The 17,919-nt window shown below is 36.0% G+C and overlaps 3 protein-coding genes across 4 annotated transcripts in view; 2 read left to right on the top strand and 1 right to left on the bottom strand.

The window, feature by feature from the left end:
- Positions 1-3,002, top strand: part of tdrd7b (tudor domain containing 7 b) — a 29,352-nt gene extending 26,350 nt beyond the window's left edge. For both annotated transcript variants that reach the window (XM_048185257.1, XM_048185258.1), the window contains one exon: positions 1,206-3,002. In XM_048185257.1, coding sequence (XP_048041214.1) covers positions 1,206-1,426 — 221 coding nt within the window. In that variant the 3' untranslated portion in view covers positions 1,427-3,002. The remainder of the gene's footprint in view (positions 1-1,205) is intronic.
- An 860-nt stretch (positions 3,003-3,862) lies between these two features.
- Positions 3,863-15,135, bottom strand: plaa (phospholipase A2-activating protein). Its single transcript, XM_048185259.1, has 14 exons — positions 14,910-15,135; positions 13,228-13,421; positions 13,008-13,108; positions 10,045-10,165; positions 9,692-9,859; positions 9,472-9,607; positions 9,215-9,384; positions 6,961-7,112; positions 6,581-6,800; positions 6,405-6,470; positions 6,242-6,313; positions 6,052-6,156; positions 5,224-5,391; positions 3,863-4,623 (listed from the first exon to the last, which is right to left on the bottom strand). Exons 1-14 carry the CDS (start codon positions 15,056-15,058, stop codon positions 4,052-4,054), a joined length of 2,394 nt encoding a protein of 797 aa, XP_048041216.1. The 5' UTR covers positions 15,059-15,135; the 3' UTR covers positions 3,863-4,051.
- A 183-nt stretch (positions 15,136-15,318) lies between these two features.
- On the top strand, positions 15,319-17,919 carry smim20 (small integral membrane protein 20). The gene is made up of 3 exons (XM_048185260.1): positions 15,319-15,499; positions 17,198-17,254; positions 17,516-17,919. The coding sequence occupies exons 1-3, from the start codon at positions 15,391-15,393 to the stop codon at positions 17,554-17,556; spliced, it is 207 nt and encodes a 68-aa protein (XP_048041217.1). The 5' UTR covers positions 15,319-15,390; the 3' UTR covers positions 17,557-17,919.

The raw sequence follows: 17,919 nt of genomic DNA, 5'->3' as shown, positions 1-17,919 counted from the left end.
AATAATGTATTATTTAGGCTAGCAGTTTATGTTATGGTGTCAGAATAGTTTAAGTGGGCTAAGTAATAAATGCAAAGTTAAGTTACCCCCATCCAATTTTATTTTTTGTGCTGATCCGAAAAATGATCCGATCTGTGACGTCATAACCGTGATGTGATCTGAACCGTGAGTTTTGTGATCCGTTGAACCACTACAGATTAGTAAAGAAACAAATATCTTAAATGGGATTATAACAAGTTTGCAGTAATGCAAAGATGTTATTTAATTTCATAAAAATATTTTAATTTGAAAACGCTGTGCATTTGTTTGCTGTTGTTGCTAGTTTGAGTTGAGAAATACACATTTCAGCATTATCAGTAATCTGTGTGTGTATTTTCATTGAGAACCAAGCAAGATGACTCCTGATACTATTTGTTTATTATATCGCTATCGCAATCGCAATATTGACCTCAATAATCGCAATATGACATTTTCCCCAAATCGTGCAGCCCTAGTAAAGACATTTATGATACAACAGACTGAATGCTGATAATAACAAGAAATGTTTCTTGAGCAGCAAATCATCATTTTAGAATGATTTCTGAAGGATCATGTGACACTGAAGACTGGAGTAATGATGCTGAAAATTTCGCTTTGCCATGACAGGAATAAATTACATTTTAAAATATATTCAAATGATAAAATTAAAAAAAAAAAAAGTAAAAAAAAAAAAAAAATTACAATATAACAATTTTTACTGTATTTCAAATAAATGCAGCCTTGGTGAGACATCTTTCTAAAACATTAGAAGATTTTACTGACCCCAAACAATTAAACAGCAGAGTATATAAATGAAAAAGTGTAATCAAGTTAGTTTCTTTGGAACTGAATGAGTAGAATAAATGATACCTGGCAGGGTAAAATACAACTAAAGGAGAAAAACACTAGAAGGAGAAAGGCAATTGCTTTTGTAGAGAGTTGACTGAGTTTATCATTTATCTTTTCCATATTCAGGTCACTTACTAAAGTACTTTACAGACTGTGTGCTGTTTGGACTATCACTTCTGTTTCCACAGAGGCTTGTCAAAGTCCCTGGCATGATATGAATCTCGAAAACTGAATCTCAGAACTGTTCCTTGTTTTCATGTAGCTAATTTGAGAAATTCAAGTGTGACTGTTTGCAAACCAGAGTGCAGAATATCTGAAAGTGCGTCTGATTTTTCCAGGTGTGAAACCCAGGCAGTGGTCTGAGGAGGCCTCCATTGTGTTCAGGAACCACGTTGAGAAGAAGCCCCTGGTAGCCCAGCTGGAATCAGTGCAGGAGGCATCACATCCCTGGGACCGTAAGGTGGTGATCTATTTGGTGGACACTTCACAAGAGGAACGGGACATTTGGCTGCATGACATTATGGCTGAATTCACTGATGAGATGACCAATGCAGCATAGAAACCCTGGTTAAACATTAGTGTTCTTAAAAGGTTCTCGTAAGGTTGTTCATTAGTATGCTATAGATTAAAGGTTTATTTTTCCAAATGTGACTTGGATGCAGATCCGCCTAAGCAAATGTGAATCATAGAGTTTAAAGGTTAAACTTTTAGACAGAAGTATTGCAATTTACAGCAACTTATATGATAAACTAGCAGGCACCTTTTCAAGGGTTTCGTGCTCTTCGCTAGCGGCGTTAACTCTGGCATCTGTGCTTGGTGAGAGAGTAGGTAATGCACTCCGTAGTACTTTAAAACAAAATAGCTGTGGAGATCCATCGTCAGTGAATTCAAGCTTTCATCTGCTATGGGACCTAAAGTTGAATCATGATCACTACAGCTGTACCAAACCTTGATGCTATCAATCATTTCCCATAATGTATTTGAAAACTGTGTGAATACATTATGTAAGTTTGACTGTCCAGATGATGTGCTATGTGGTGGCATGCTTTATGCTTTAAGTATAGCATGTTACAAAGCTGCCAGATTACTACTTTATATGGTCCAAAAGAGACTAACAACGCACAGTGCTTTAACTTGCACAAAGCTGATAGTGTCATTACAAAAATTGTTTACATGAAGATTTTTGGAGTCTATAATAGAGTAAAAGGCAAGAGGAACAACACAAGCTGTCCACGCTCTAGATGTATGTTTTTGAGCTCTGGTTTTAGCATTATTTATTTAGCTTTTATTTTATTTGTGTCTTACTAATAGTATAGTGAAGGCATGGAATGTTTGGGGTTTGCTACAATGTGACCATCCAGTGTATTTAAGGTATTTTAATAGTAATGCCATAGCACATGAGTTTTATTACCCGAATATGACCGTTAGACTTGATCACTAAACCATTGTTGGCATGTAGGATTTCATCTGTGTTTTAACTACAGATGCTTAATATTTTAGAGATAAAAGTGGAAAAATCATTGGTAGTAGCCTTATATTTAAATTTAATAGATTTTCTCTACCTTAAAAGTCAACATGAAATTAAAATTGAAACAATTTTCTTTATTAATATACTTTTCTGGTCTTATTGTGAATGAAAAAAAAAATGTTTTGCTATCTTTCATCAAAATTAAAAAGCTGATGCTAGGTGTGGGCGATATGGCAAAAAAAAAAAATCATATCACAATTTTTTTTTCTGGAAGGATCACGATTCTTTTTCATGTTGGTTTTTAAGACTATTTTGCAAGTCACAAAAATTTAGCCTTACAAGGTAACAAAAGAAAAAAGAATCACAGACCATTTAGGCCAAAGTAGGGGTGGGTGATACGACCAAAATCTTATTTCACTTGATTTTATTTCATTATTTTATCTTTGTTATTAAAAATAAGAACAAATATGCAAATGACAAATAGGACAAATACAATATAAGATAAAAATGAAATAAACAGTACTTTAATTTTTCAGCTACTGTAGGTGTATCTAACAGTAGCATTCAAGAAATTGAATAAACAAATGAAAAAATAAAACACTACATTGACTTCACTGTATGAATTAAAAATACACTGATTCCTATTAAAGCTACTGAAGTTATTCAATCAAGAGCATTGAGTGATTTTCTTGTTGTCTTTTGTTCTTTGATTAACATTAATGACAGATGGCAATAAGTGTTTTAGGCTGCTGTCACTTTAAGACGGAATGCACGGATTCAATATACTGACACGCATCCGAACTGTATCCGAATATATAAACGACTGTGCTTATCTAAAGCCTGTGTGTATTTGTCAGTTTAAGCGCAATAAGGCGCGAAAGAGAATTTAGTTCAGTACTCGCACACTGTTTGACGGGCTTTTAGTGTGCGTGCTTCAGGTGTACGCGCTCAGAAAAGCAACGGAGTGCGAAAATAAAATGTAACTGGCAAGGCTTCAAAACACGATGACTCAAAATAATAAATCTAAATGTTAAAAAACAAATATGTAAACTGAATTTTTTTTTCCCTTTCAATAGCTATTGCTTTTACTCAAGAACAGTTCTTGAATAAAGGCTTCTGGAATCACAAAATGAATCATGGTTTAATTTAATATATCAATACTCCTAGTTTCTGTTAATAAAAATTTCGAAAACGAGCAGCTTGTCAATTAAAGCAGAAACGGTAGAAATATCTTGCAATATGTCTACACCGGGTTGACCGTTGTCGCATCTTGCCACAACAGCTTGGTGCAGTATATACTGTACGCGTCAAAAGTGAAAATTTTAAATCCATTTGTCTTGTCGTTGGAAGTAGTGCAAACGCTAGTTCATCAGAAATAGAACGGGACATCATTTTACTGTCGGTGTCGTCACACGTCTTTCATTTTGTCACGTCTTGCCGCTCACGTGTAATGTAGACATTAAAAATATCAAAAAGGTTAAGAACCACTGATCTACATCAATAACATGAGTCTTGCTTTAAGAACGATTTAGATTAATCACCAGTGTTTATTCACATCATGCATTCATTCATATCCATTCAGCATCAAAATGTGAAAATTTAAATACAAACTAATGATAGAGAATGAGGTTTAAGAGATCTGAGAGGGTGGTTTTATCGTGGAGGAGTAGTAATGGAAGAAGAAGATGGTTTGCATCCTTCGACACCTTCCTGACGTCACTGCAGTTCATCAAGCACTAGTCGGCAGCACTCCCCCACTTTAGCCGGATCAGAGACCCTGGCATATTTAGAAATCTGAGAGTTGACACCCAAAGATCGTGCAAGGTCCTTTGCGGTGTTGTCCCTGGCCACTGTGGTCCCCAGGGCCACCAGCAGCCTGAAGACAGCCTCTTTGTCCTGTACGACCTCTAAGGCAGTGCTAGCCACTGACAAGCACTGTGCCTTGGCCTCGATCTCAGCAGGTTGACCGTACAATCTTCCAGCGTAGTTGAGCACCAGGGTAGCCAGCGCCACGTGGATGTTCTTGTTGCAGACAGCACGGAGGTCTCCGGCCCGGGAGAGGACTGTGTCACGGTGCCCCAAGAGTAGAGCGCGGCCGTGGGACCCAGAGAAACAGTTGCAGAGAGTGCGGAGCGCCAGCATCTGGTTGGCAGGCCTGCCTTCGGGGGACATGAGACCCAGGAGATGGTTGCAAAGACTGGCACCCTCTGTCCCGCCACAAAGCTGGGCATTGACTTCAGGATGGCGCACAGCCAAGCGCAGGATGTCCAACACAGGGAAAACAATTTCTGAGGAGGGAGATGATGACTGATTACTTAATTGAGCTTTACTATAGTAATTACTACAGACTGTTTGACGGGCTATTTTGATTTACAGAGAAACAATCTTGGATTAAAGTTATGCTGAAACAGAAATAGCAACAGATCTTTTCTTCTGTATTAAAACATCAGAATGTAATGGATTAGTCATGGAAGTTAGTCATCAATTTTTTTTCTTTATGACTGGTCACAAAGTTACATAAAAAGTAGACTGGTCTCATTTGAATCTGAAAAGTAAAATTAACTACCCCTTGACTAACTGCTAGTTGGTCAGACTAGTTCTTAAGACGTTTATGCAACTGGCCTCAGGTTCCGAATCAAATGCTTCAAATAAACTAGTCAGGAGTGCTTCTGGTGGGCTATCTTCCTGCAGAGTAATCAGACTACCTGATAAGTAGTTTTTTGTAATTCTTAAGACCTTGATAATTGGTTTAAATAGGGTTGTAGGTAGCTAAACTCTGCTGGACCTTGGCCCTCCAGGAGTAGGACTGGACACCCTTGCCCTCAGTGATACTTTGCTAAACATTGGTAGTATAGTGAAATTTTAATAAAGTGATCTCAATGTCTTACCTTCTGGCCAGTGGCAAGTCCTCCAGAGAACACTGATCTGCTCTGCTGTGGGCTGTTCCTGACTCTTCAGGTCTGTAACAAGGACTAACAACTTCTCCAGAGAGTCCAATGCTGCGTCACTCAGCTTATGGTCCGGAGGAGCAGTGTTGTTCAGCTCCCGAAGCTTACCTATACATAATATTGGGGAAATGTCATGTGGGAATACAGGAGAGGTTGTGTCAGCAAGTATGACATTATAGATTGAGCAGCCCAGCTCTGGACCACCCAATCAGGAGGGGCCCACAGAGATGAAGTCAAAAAACACATACATATGCTACTGAATGATTCACTGTATTGACATGGTACTACAAGGTTTTATCATTGACTTTAAAGAAAATTAAATCCATAAATTATTTCTTGAAATAAAATAAAAATTTAAGTGGGGGAAAAAAAAAAAAACTTATTTTATTTCAATTAGTTGCCAAGGAGGCAACATTTCTCATTTTAGTTAAGGTTGAGTTTGAAGGGCTAAAATAACTAAACTTAAAAAGTAAAACTTTTTTAGACATATTTTAGTAACAAAATGACTAAAATTTTAACTAAAATTAAAAAGAAACAAAAATCTAATTCAAAATATTAAAAACTTTAATAGTACATAAAAATACTAAAATAACACTGCTTCACAGAATATTGTGTTATTACCATGGTACTATTTCTAAAAATGTAACTTTATGGCACTTTTTTTGCCATTTTTCAGCCCAACCTGAAAGTCCTGTGGCCCACCTTACATCATAAAGCTGTAGCAGAGACTTTGAGTAAGTCGAATTCTGATGTAAATGTGTCACTTACCAAGAATCTGGGTGGTATTTGCCTGTTCAAACATAACTCCATCGGTATTGGGGAAAAAGATGTTTGTTGTAGCTTTCTGAGAGGAAGAGGAATATGCACTGCCACCTGGAGAGGATTGAGAGGTACATTAGTGTACATGATCCACGTGTGAGTGTGCCGCCGTGTATTTGTGCATTTCTATGTATTTTACCAGTAAAAGGATCAGCTCCGCCTGAAGGCACCGTGCCTGTGGATTCTGAACCGGGTATATAACGACCAGCTCCTGCACAAACAAATACAAAAATCTCTCATAAATGTACAACAACCTTTGGTTTCATATTTGAAAATAACAAGTGCTATTCAAAAAGGCTTACCTGTGAAAGGATCAGCACCAAATCCTTGGTTGTCGCCTCCTGAACCTGGGATGTATCGCCCTGCACCTGAGAACACAGGAGGAATATGCAACACATTTCAGTCTTTACCTTCAACTGAACAAAGTGTGTGTACATGAATATATACCAAACCAGATATTTAGTAGTGATCCGGTTACCTGTGAAGGGGTCTGTGGCCGAGGCGGGGGCTGGCCCAAGAGTGTGACCTTTAGTGTTTTCGATGATAAAATTGGCCACCTGATCCAAGAACATGGGGCTCAGGTCATTCTTCTGCAGGAAGTTGTGAGCTACTAGCCAGGGGTCATCGGTCACATTGTAAGGCAGCTTCATGGGTGGACCTCCCTCGTTCACATCAATGGTGAAGACAAAGTCGTACTCCTTCAGGCAGAGAAAGCACAGAGGTTACAACATGATTGCAGCCTGATTAACTATGGTTTAACCTCTGGTCAGTATCAATGTTGGACATTAAAAAGATTAATTTCAAACCACTGATACAGCATACAAACTATGACGTGCAAAAAATGTACTAGCGTCTCACCTTGCCTTCATACATCACTCGCTTTGAACTTTGCTGAGAAGACCCGCCCACTACATCACCAATCTTCACCCAGCGTCCATCACTCATGCTCCACTGATATGCTTCAACATTAGAGCCCTCCTTTATGAGCCGTGTCTGTCCATCACGATTCCCTACAAATATACAATACAGTGAGCAAACATTCAGATTTTATATAAGCTTATGAGGGGGGCACATAAGTGATGCACAGGTGAAAAATGTGCTGGGTAAATAAGTTCAGACCGCTCATTTGCACACTGATATGGTTGTCAGCTGTTAAAGTACATTCACTGTTTTAGATGGACTAAATTTAAAGGTTTAGTTCACCCAAAAATGAAAATTCTGTCATTTATTACTCACCCTCATGCCGTTCCACACCCGTAAGACCTTCGTTAATCTTCAGAACACAAATTAAGATATTTTAGTTGAAATCTGATGGCTCCGTGAGGCCTCCATAGGGAGCAATGGACACTTCCTCTCTCAAGATCCATAAAGGTACTAAAAACATATGTAAATCGGTTCATGTGAGTACAGTGGTTCAATATTAATATTATAAAGTGACGAGAATATTTTTGGAGCGCCAAAAAAACAAAATAAGGACTTATTTAGTGATGGCCGATTTCAAAACACTGCTTCATGAAGCATCAGAGCACAGATGAATCAGTGTTTCGAAACATGATTCAGATCGCGTGTCAAACTGCCAACGGCTGAAATCACATGACTTTGGCGCTCCGAACAGCAGATTCGACACACTGATTCATTTGTGCTCCGAATCTTCCTGAAGAAGTGTTTTGAAATCCGCCATCACTAAATAAGTCCTTATTTAGTTTTTTTGGCGCTCCAAAAATATTCTCGTCGCTTTATAATATTAATTTTGAACCACTGTTCTCACATGAACCGATTTAAATATGTTTTTACCTTTATGGATCTTGAGAGAGGAAATGTCATTGCTCCCTATGAAGGCCTTACGGAGCCATCGGATTTCAACTAAAATATCTTAATTTGTGTTCCGAAGATTAACAAAGGTCTTACGGGTGTGGAACGGCATGAGGGTGAGTAATAAATGACAGAATTTTCATTTTTGTGTGAACTAACCCTTTAATACTGTATAAGATTTCCATTTTAACTGAATGCATAATACATCTGCCGGTTTCAGAGCAAAACGCAAAAAATGCTTCACTCGATAGTGCTAAAACTGGCAGTGCATATGCTTATTTCCTGGCAACCCACCAAAATAAAAGCTTGGTGATTTTAGGTTTGAAAATGTTGAAAATTCATATAAAGAGAAAGAAAAAATGTAAATGTAAATATTAGCATTGTATTTTTAAGTGTATTATGAAATAAATGTTTTATTTTATTTAATATTTTATATTAACATTTTAATATAAATAATATTTTAACAAATAACATTTTTTATTATAAAATTTAATAGTATTGTCACACTAGTATTATTATTTTATTTTAAAAAAAAAAGAACTAAAAGTACAATGAGGCTATTATTAATAATTTTATTTTTTAGAATTAAATTTAATGAGTCACACTCAGTATGCAGTATGAGTACCAAACTGAATCTCCAGGTGCTCTCATGAGAACCAGACTGAAAAACTTGTGTACACTCTTGCTTATAATATAACGTGATATGATACCTATATACTATCATTCAAAAGTTTTTGATTGGTAAGATTTTTTCAATGTTATGCTTATGCTCACCAAGGCTGCATTTATTTAAAAATGAATACAGTAATATTGTGAAATATTATTATATTTTAAAATAACTTTTCTATTTTAATTTATTTGTAATAAATTAAATTTTATTCCTGCGATAGCAAAGCTGAATTTTCAGCATCATTACTCCAGTCTTCAGTGTCACATGATCCTTCAGAAATCATTCTGATTTGCTACTCAAGAAACATTTATTATTATTATCAATTTTGAAAACAGTTCTGCTGCTTATTTTTTTTTTTTTTTGGAAATAGGCCTTTTTCGGGATTCTGTTTAAAAATGTTTTTTAATCTTTTGCAACTATATAAATGTGTAATTTACTATCACTTCTAATCAATGCAGCCTTGCTAAATAAAAGTATTGATGTCTTTCAAACTTCCATACTTTTGAACGGCAGTCTATTTTATTTTTATATTTGATATATTTCAAACTAAAGATCCATTAAAAGCAAAGACATCTGCTTAATGTTCTAGAAAACCCTGCATGTGTACAAGGCACACCTCAATCTGCTTACCTGGCTCACTGAGGTGTTCTCTCCCAGGTAAGTCCTCTATTTTGATGTCGCCCAAGTCTCCAGTCTTGGGATCGATGATGGCTTTGGAGAGCTCATCCTCAAAAGCCTGCAGGTCCTGAGCACTTGCTACACGGTCTTCACTCTCAGTGAACACACGGATAATGCCATCGCTTCAAAGAGATGTGAAATGCTCAGCCTCATGCAGGCTAATAAACTGCAACTAGATTAGATAGATGAAACAGAAATAGTATGTATACCTGGCTCCCACAGCAATGTCTCCATTAGGGAGAATACAGCAGCACCACACTGACTGGGCAGGAAGACGGATAGTCTGGGAACATTCCCCCTTCCTCCAGACTCTCAGTGTCCTGTCCTCTCCTGTGCTTATGAAGTCTATGACAGGAAAAAAAGAAGACAATATGGGAGATTTTATACACTAAAATGGATCAAACATACAAGAAAACTAAAGATAATCACCTTGTCCGTTAGGGAAGACAGCAAGGCTGTAGATATAGTTTGTGTGACCGTAGTAAATCTGCACGCATTCACCCGTCACCAACCACCGTCTAATACTGGCGTCATTACTGCAGGAGAAAAACTCCACGTCGTTTATCACCGCGAGCCCTCGCACACAGTCCTCATGACCTGCAGGAAACACACATTTCAAATATCTCACACATCTGGAGTCACCCGTGCCACAGTCTTTACAAATGGTGACCCCTTCTGGAGAGCTGTTACAATTAAACAAGCTCCAATATTTGTATATTCAGCATCAAATAAACATTGTTGTCTTGTTAAAAGCATTAGAGGTATCAGTTGCACCAATGTACCAGTGTAGGTGTTCTCACAGCGACCAGCCTTCCATAATTTGATGGTCTTGTCAGCTGATCCAGACAGCATTAAGCCCTGCTCCGGTAAAATAAGCACAGCCCATACAGCAGCGGTGTGTCCCTGAGGAGCAGCAATTACAGAAGGAAACCAGTCAGCACATATTCACACTGTATTGAAATCGACTGCAGTGTCTCGCTCTTAGAGAAAAAACATGTTTTTCGGGGGAAAAAAACATATTTAAGAAAATCTGTGGTGTAGAGCTGCACGATTTGTGGAAAAAACTAAAAAATTAAATTGCGATTTACTGATAAAAAAATTGTGATTGCAAATGTAATAAATAAAACAAAAATCCAATTTGGACAAAAATTGTGATTATATGTCAATATGACAATAATTATTATTATTAAACAATAAAAATAATATTGTAGTACTTTACTATTTTACCGTAAAAATGAGTGTAAAATAATTTACATTTATTAATATATTAATATTAATAATATTTTTATTTTACATTTAAATTTCAGTACTAATATTTATCGCCGTCTTACTTTCTTTATTTTTAAACATTAAAGGTCCCGTTTTTCGTGTTTTTTTTGAAGCTTTGATTGTGTTTATAGTGTGCAATATAACATGTGTTCATGTTTCGCGTGTAAAAAAACACAGTATTTTTCACATCATTTACTTATCTGTATACCGCTGTTTCCACTGTCATAAAAACGGGCTGATGACTTTCTTGTTCTATGAAGTCCCTCCTTCAGAAATACGTAACGAGTTCTGATTGTGCCAGCGGTTCCTGTGTTGTGATTCGACAGCAGTTTAGCCCATCTTGCCCGATAAAAGGTCGAGCCTCTTACCATAACGTGGAGATGCACGCGCTCAGTGTTATTGTAAACATGTCTTTAATTTTACCCTATCAATTTGAGCCGGAATCAGACCCGGTGATTGGACTGCGGGATGAAAATAACAGCGTTTCGACGACATGGCGACAAACACATTAAACAAACGCAACTCTTGTGTATTCCTGTGGGCGGAGGTTAGTCAAAAAACTGTTTTAGTGACGTCATTAAAGAAGGAAGTAGAGGGATGTAGTCCAAACTGGCCGTTCGATGTTGGCGACTTCTGTTAAATAAAATATCTTGCTTGGCATTGAACTTTGAGCTTTAAAATTTTACAGATTTTATTTATACTCTAACAACAACATTACACACTAACTAAAGTTTGAAACATGGGATCACGAAGAACGGGACCTTTAAACCATTTAGCTTTGACAACTAACGGTTTACAAGTGCTTCTCATAATGAAGTTTATTTAAAGGGTTAATTCTGTCATTAATTACTCACCCTCATGTCATTCCAAACCTGTAAGACTTTCGTTCATCTTTGGAACACAAATTAAGATATTTTTGTTGAAATCTAAGAGCTTTCTGTCCCACCACTGACTTTCTTTTCAATTGACGCTTCAAAAATTTCATAACGAGATTGTAAAAAATAATCCATATGAATTGAGCAGTTTTTTGAAGAGACACGATCGCTTTGTATGATGAACAGACTGAATTTAGGCTTTTATTCACATATAAACATTCATCAACTCACACATCAGTTGTGGAAAACAGAAACTCAAACATGTTTGCTTGACGTGTGTGAGAACCAAAGAGGTTCATTCTCGTGTGTTATGCGGCATGCTTGAGCTTCAGCAAGAGGTTTGTTTTTGAGTGTCAAGCAGATTCGGTTGAGCTTCTGCTTATGTTCGCTGATCAATGTTTGTTGTTTACATCAAGCCTAAATTCAGTCTGTTCATCATATAAAGCGATCGTGTCTCTTCAGAAATTTGGACTAAACCACTCAATTCATATGGATTAGTTTTACGATCTCTTTATGAACTTTTTGAAGCGTCAAAGTTCCAGTTATGTAACTGTCAGCAGAGGGGCAGGAATCTCAGATTTCATCAAAAAGATCTTCATTTGCGTTCAAAGATGAGCGAAAGTCTTACAGGTTTGGAATGACATGAGGGTGAGTAATTAATGACAGAATTTGGTCCCACTTTATATTAAGTGGCTTTAACTACTATGTACTTACATCAAAAAATAAGTACAATGTACTTATTGGGTTCAAATTGAATTGCAAAACACATTTGCTGCTGTTGAGGTGGGATACGGGTATGGTTAGAGAAAGCTTTGGTGGTATGGGTAGGTTTAAGGGATGGGTCAACAGTGTAATTATAAATGTAATTACAGAAATTAATTACAGATCTAATTACATGCAGGTGTTTTTAAAATATAAGTACAATGTAAAAACATGTATGTACACAATAAGTGCATTGTATCAAATGATTAATTTAAAACGTAAGTACACAGTAGTTAAGGCCACTTAATATAAAGTGGGACCCAGAATTTTAATTTCTGGGTGAACTAACCCTTTAACAAAGTTTGAGAGGAGCACATTCAGGTAATCCAACCAATCAGCAAGAGATGAGACATATATATATATATATAGGCGTCTCTCACCTCACCTCCCATCCCTCCACCACCCTCACGCCTCACTTATAGGTTGCTCCTAACCCAGTAAATGATGGGGGAACTACTTTGGGTCCGGGCCAAATTCCAAGCTCGGAGCCCTGCCCTCAGATAGCACACCGAGTATGCATAATCTACCCTATCCGATTACATGCAAGTGTGAAATTTTAGGAAGATAGTTGGCACATATTGTGCTCCCAAATGCATACTATAAGTGACCAAAACTCATATGCAGAGATGAGTTCATGTGGAGCAGCATTTACTGCGAACCGAGCTGCTCCAAAACACTGAAAATACCAGATCATGAGCTGCTCATGAGCCATATATTTATTTAATTAAATCGCAGCCTTTGACACTTGATAATCGCACTAAGCCAAATTGCGATTGCGGTTTTATTTTGATTAATAGTGCAGTCCTACTGTGGTGATACCAAGAACCCTGCCATTTTACCTGTAAAGTCATCATGCACTTCTCTCCGAGCCAGACTTTGGCTGTAGTGTCCCATGAGCCACTCAGTATCGTGCCAAACTTGCCAGCTGAGAGTGTGCAGACTGTAAACAAACACACAAAAAACACCAGGAATGGCCACAGAAATCCGTCCAGTGTCATTTCAATACATCTGCATGCAGTTAAACCACTGTAATAAATACTTAGCAGCAGTGGATAGTACCTGTGTTTTTGTGACCCTTGAGGGTGAACAGAGGGTCTGGTCGGTCTAGTGAAAACACACAGATGTTGTTGTCGTGACCTCCAGTTGCGATGAGTCCTCGGGGATATGTTTCATTAGGAGCGATGATACACACACAAGACACAAAGTTTGAGTGGCCGTTCATACAGAGCATCTCAGTAAAGGCCTGGTTTTCACTGCAAAAAATACAGAAGAGTTAGCTAGGTTAACAGTGTTTGTCATTTTTAATAAGACTGTGTTTTTATTATATATTTAAAATATTGCCTTTATACACTACCGTTCAAAAGTCTGAGGTTGGTAAGATATCCACCAAGGCTGTCTTTTATTTGATCAAAAAAATACAGCGAAACTGTAATATTGTGAAATATTATTACAATTTAATTTTTTTATTTTATTTTAATATAATTTAAAATGGAATTTATTCCTGTGATAGCAAAGCTGAATTTTTAGCAGTCATTACTCCAGTGTTCAGTGTCACATGATCCTTCAGAAATCATTCTAATATGTGACCCTGGACCACAAAACCAATCATAAGTCACACGGGTATATTTGTAGCCATAGCCAACAACACATTGTATGGGTCAAAATTATCAATTTTTCTTTAATGCCAAAAATCATTAGGATATTAAGTAAAGATCATGTTCCATGAAGATATTTTGTAAATTTCCTACCATAAATATTCAAAAATGTATTTTTGTGAGTACATATGCATTGCTAAAGATTTCATTTGGACAACTTTAAAGGCGATTTTCTCAATATTTTGATTTTTTTGCACCCTCAGATTGCAGATTTTCAAATAGTTGCATCTCGGACCAATTATTGTCCTATCCTAACAAACCATGCATCAGTGGAAAGCTTATTTATTCAGCTTTCAGATGATGTACAAATCTCAATTTTTAAAAATTAACCTTTATGACTGATTTTGTGGTCCAGGGTCACATATAATGATTTGGTGCACAAGAAACGTTTATTATTATTATCAATGTTGAAAACAGTTGTGCTGCTTAATATATGTGTAAACTGATTTCTTAAGGATTTTTTTTTTTTTTTGATGAATAAAAAATAAAAAACAGCCTTTATTTGTAGATTTTGTTTTTTAGAACAATGTGAACGTTTTTACCATCACTGTTGATCAATTTAATGCATCCTTGCTCAATAAATCTATTTTCTTTAAAAAAAAAACAACTACTGAAGCCAAAATTTTGAGTTGCAGTGTATATATGATTTTATTTAGATTTTTTTTTTGTCTAATTGAATATGAATTGAATCTCAACGAACGCTTAGAGAAGTTTAAAGGGACAGTTCACCCAAAAATGACAATTCTCCCAACGTGTGTCACCCTTTACGGCCATTGTATGGAAAAAGATGCAGGAAGAAAGGAAGTCATACGGGTTTAGAACAATAAGATAGTGAGTAAATGATTTCCTTTTCATTTCGGGTGAACTATTCCTTTAACGTTACATTAGTGGAGTGTTTTTATAGATCGGTCGCTGTCAGGAAACCAAAACCGGTCAGTTTCGTTTCATGATGCTCATGAGTTGGCAATTTTCACTTGATATGGCAACAATACATTAACTCTGACAACTATTAGACATTCAGCTTAGTAACGAACAAACAAAAGTAAACCCGGTATAGACAGCAGGAGGAAGCTAGTGGTGATGTACCTTGGGTTTGGTACCCAGACCCGTGCGGTTCGGTCTCTGGACACGGACACAAACGCTCCGTCTGGATACGCGGCAGCGGCGAGACCCCTGACATCCATCTCGTGTGCGGGGAGAGAGCATCGCAGCCTGTATGAGTTACTACCGGACATTATTACTGATGAAAGACAGCGATCACTGCACACACTGACACAGCAACACTACACAGACAGCATGACGGGAGAACACTCGACAACATAAAAGTCCCACTATCAATTATTATTCTTCCATACCCTTAGCTCACTATATCAACATTTTACGAGTATAATATCATATTTATATAAATTATATTTTAAATTATAATTATTTTGAATATACACTTCCTATATAGAGCAACTGTTGAGTAGTAGTAGACTTTTAACTTGTTTTTAATATGTGAACTTCACCCCGGAAAAGCTTGATTGAGACGATTTCTGTCCTCGGATGAGGTGAATCTGTCAAAATCATGTCCACTAATAAGAGGATAACGCTCATATTTGGAGGCTTCATTGCTGCTGTTGCTGTGGCTTTTTATCCTATATTTTTCCATCCTCTCACTCACACTGAAGACTACAGTAAGCCTTTATCGCTGACATTAGTCACTACGACACTGCTCATGTGTTGTTAGTAAACTTACGTAATATAAGATAACACCACGTTCTGTTGTGATATTGCATTTTGTGTTATATTGCAGTTTAGTGGTTTCAGTTTAGGTAGTGGAAACATTAATGTAAATGATAAACATACTATTATTGTATTATTGAGAACTGTAGAATGTTTTACTGTCTTTAATCTACACTGAATTAAATAAAAAGGACTTTTTAAAGGACTGTAGTAAAAGTATTTTATAAAAGTAATAAGGAAAAGGACTACTTGATTACTTGAAATAAAATAAGCATGTACAGAAATAATAATATATATATATATGTGTGTGTGTGTGTGTATATATATATATATATATATATATATATATATATAAACTTATTTCTGCTCTTTGCCTAGTTCTCATTTTTGTTTAGAGTTAAAGTACTAAAAAGACCAACTTAAATAAACTAACACTAAAAGCTAAAACTTAATAAAAACTATATATACATAAAACAACAACAACAAAAAAAGAATAAAAATGACAAAAAACAATAACAAACTATAACTAAAATTAAAATATAAGCAAAAAATAAAATTATAATCTAATTCAAAATAATGACGTTTAAAGGATTAGTTCACTTTCAAATTAAAATGTCCTGATAATTTACTCACCCCCATGTCACCCAAGATTTCAAGTTCATGTCTTTCTTTCTTCAGTCGAAAAGAAATGAAGGTTTTTGATGAAAACATTCCAGGATTTTTCTCCATATAGTGGACTTCAATGGATTCCAAATGTTTGAAGGTCAAAATTAGTTTCAGTGCAGCTATAAAACGATCCCAGATGAAGAATAAGGGTCTTATCTAGAGAAACCAAAACTCATTTTCTAAAAAAAAATGTGTACGTTTTAACCATAAATGCTCATCTTGAACTAGCTCTCTGCTCTATTCTTCTTCTCTATCTGAATTCCAGCAGTGTATGCGCTGCTAAGTGTATTACTGCCCTCCACAGGTCAAAGTTTGAACTAAATTGTCATATACAATATGCTAGTGTAAGTATATAACAATTAGTTCAAACTTTGACCTGTGGAGGGCAGTAATACACTTAGCAGTGTCTACACTGCTGGAATTCAAATAGAGAAGAAGAAGAATAGAGCTAGTTCAAGATGAGCATTTATGGTTAAAACATATATATATATATATATATATATATATATATATATATATATATATATATATATATATTTTTTTTTTTTTTTTTTTTTTTTTTTTTTTTGATCGTGTAGAATGCTTTGAAGCTGCACTGAAACTGTAATTTTGACCTTCCACTGTTTGGGGTTCATTGAAGTCCACTATATGGAGAAAAATCCTGGAATGTTTTCATCAAAAACCTTAATTTCTTTTCGACTGAAGAAAGAAAGACATGATCTTGGATGACATGGGGGTGAGTAAATTATCAGGAAAAATTTTTTTGAAAGTGAACTAATCCTTTAAATAGTATATCAAAATAACACTGAGCACCACTGAGATTAATATAAAAAAAATAATTGTTTAAAACATTTAAAAATAATAATAAAATGGGAATTCAAACAAACAAAAGTTTTTTTTTTAAGATTCACCCAATAAAAAAGTTTAACATCAGCATTTCTCTACAGTCTTTGCTGTCTGAATTTTTGTTCATGTGTTTACAGAGCAGGTCCAGAAGATGAATCGAGCTGGAGTCAATCAAGCAGATGTGCAGCCTGTTGGTAAGTCATGTTCACTCTTTATGACATCTGTCAAGTGTTGTGAGTTTATATGTGATATAAACATATAAGAATACATGTAATACCTGACACCACACATGTGATTTGTAGTCTGAAGCTTTAAGTAGGATCATTTAGTGGCAGGAATATAGATTCTAGTAAATATCCTACTACAGTTTATTTGCATTAGGCCCATATGAATGCTATTTAACGCACATTAGTTTCTTTATATGATTGCCATGTTATGTGTCTTATTTGAATTAGGTGTGAAGATCTGGTCTGATCCCTACAAGCCAAAATCATGATTCCAGTGATACATGTGTGGATGAAAACCCAATGAATGAATGAATAAACACGAGGACTGATGTATCACTCAGTGAGGATTGAGTATTTGTGACACACTTACAATAAGTCTTTGCTACCGTGCATCAAATGAGGCTTTAAGGATGTGTGAATCTTCTCGTGTTTGTGTTTGTGTGTGTGTTTGTTTTGTGTGGGAATAGGATTGAAACTAGAATGACTGAACTAAAAATATGTTGCTTTCTTAGTCAACATTTAAAAATATTATGTTCATGAATCACTTTAATTAGTTGTGTTAATTCTGTTGAATGTATGGAGTGACATATTATTGTTCTCTTTCTATTTTGAATAAAATACCTTGAACTGTT

This window comes from Megalobrama amblycephala, linkage group LG3 (genome assembly GCF_018812025.1).
Source record: "Megalobrama amblycephala isolate DHTTF-2021 linkage group LG3, ASM1881202v1, whole genome shotgun sequence".
NCBI lineage: Eukaryota > Metazoa > Chordata > Actinopteri > Cypriniformes > Xenocyprididae > Megalobrama > Megalobrama amblycephala.
The sequence above is the reverse complement of the archived record's forward strand: the minus strand, read 5'-3'. Positions and strand labels throughout refer to the sequence as shown.

Bases quoted from the DNA above. Each gene is read 5' to 3' on its own strand.
- plaa (XM_048185259.1), bottom strand. From the start codon at position 15,058: ATGTCCGGTAGTAACTCATACAGGCTGCGATGCTCTCTCCCCGCACAC. The intron at 13,422-14,909 runs GTACATCACCAC...TATTTTTTGCAG, and splicing joins GTCTGGGTACCAAACCCAAG to TGAAAACCAGGCCTTTACTG. The intron at 9,608-9,691 runs GTGATTATCTTT...TTCCTGTCATAG, and splicing joins TGTCTTCCCTAACGGACAAG to ACTTCATAAGCACAGGAGAG.
- smim20 (XM_048185260.1), top strand. From the start codon at position 15,391: ATGTCCACTAATAAGAGGATAACGCTCATATTTGGAGGCTTCATTGCT. The intron at 15,500-17,197 runs GTAAGCCTTTAT...ATGTGTTTACAG, and splicing joins CACTCACACTGAAGACTACA to AGCAGGTCCAGAAGATGAAT. The intron at 17,255-17,515 runs GTAAGTCATGTT...TATTTGAATTAG, and splicing joins AGCAGATGTGCAGCCTGTTG to GTGTGAAGATCTGGTCTGAT.